At 45.6% G+C, this 687-nt stretch overlaps 1 protein-coding gene across 1 annotated transcript in view; it reads left to right on the forward strand.

Moving 5' to 3' along the window:
- Positions 1 to 377: 377 nt before the first annotated feature.
- The window catches only part of LOC130327717 (vitamin D3 hydroxylase-associated protein-like), a gene marked incomplete at both ends in the record, with an annotated part of 22,562 nt that continues 22,252 nt past the window's right edge, over positions 378 to 687 (forward strand). The window contains one exon of the mRNA XM_056553418.1: positions 378 to 521. Within this exon, the coding sequence (XP_056409393.1) occupies positions 378 to 521 (144 nt within the window). The remainder of the gene's footprint in view (positions 522 to 687) is intronic.

A 687-nucleotide genomic window follows, 5' to 3' on the forward strand; every position in this document is an offset into this window, starting at 1 on the left:
GCGGACTGGTCGCAGTTGTCTTGTGCGTTTTCCATAATAAATCACCATTTTCTCGTTCGTGCCTCCGTCAGGCGGCAGTGATGCCGGTTATTTGCCGTTCTATGAGGATTGGTGGATTCTTTTTATGTTACAGCGCAGGCAGGAAGGGGTTACATAGAACATCTTCTAGTCAGGATCGTCCACAGAGACGTGGGGTCATGTGCTGTAGCTGCCGCAGCCGCCTCTAGGTGTCGCTGTGCATGTGGGATCCTGTAGGTCTGTGGCTGTGCAGAGGATTTGGAGCTCTGTATCAGGAGATTATATGTAAATGACGATAGATAAAAGGCTGATTGGCTGGAGATGGTGACTCCTCCCCCTTGTCTCTTTCTTCCCTGAAGTCTTTGGAGGTGACCAAGGAAGTGAACTGTGTGACGGATTTTCTATCGGAATGTGAGACGCAGGTTCAGGAGCTGAAGAAACAGCAGGAGAAAGGTCTTCTCTATGGGGTCCCCATCTCCCTGAAGGACAACGCTGGATATAAGGTGCATTCCCCAAACAGTGCCCATATATATATACAGTGCTCCCCCCCCACATATATATATATATATATATACACAGCCCCCCATTATATATACTGTCCGCCCCATATATAATATATATATATATATATACAGTCCCCCATATATATATATATATATATATATATAC

This window comes from Hyla sarda, unplaced genomic scaffold (genome assembly GCF_029499605.1).
Source record: "Hyla sarda isolate aHylSar1 unplaced genomic scaffold, aHylSar1.hap1 scaffold_3024, whole genome shotgun sequence".
Classification (NCBI taxonomy): Eukaryota; Metazoa; Chordata; class Amphibia; order Anura; family Hylidae; genus Hyla; species Hyla sarda.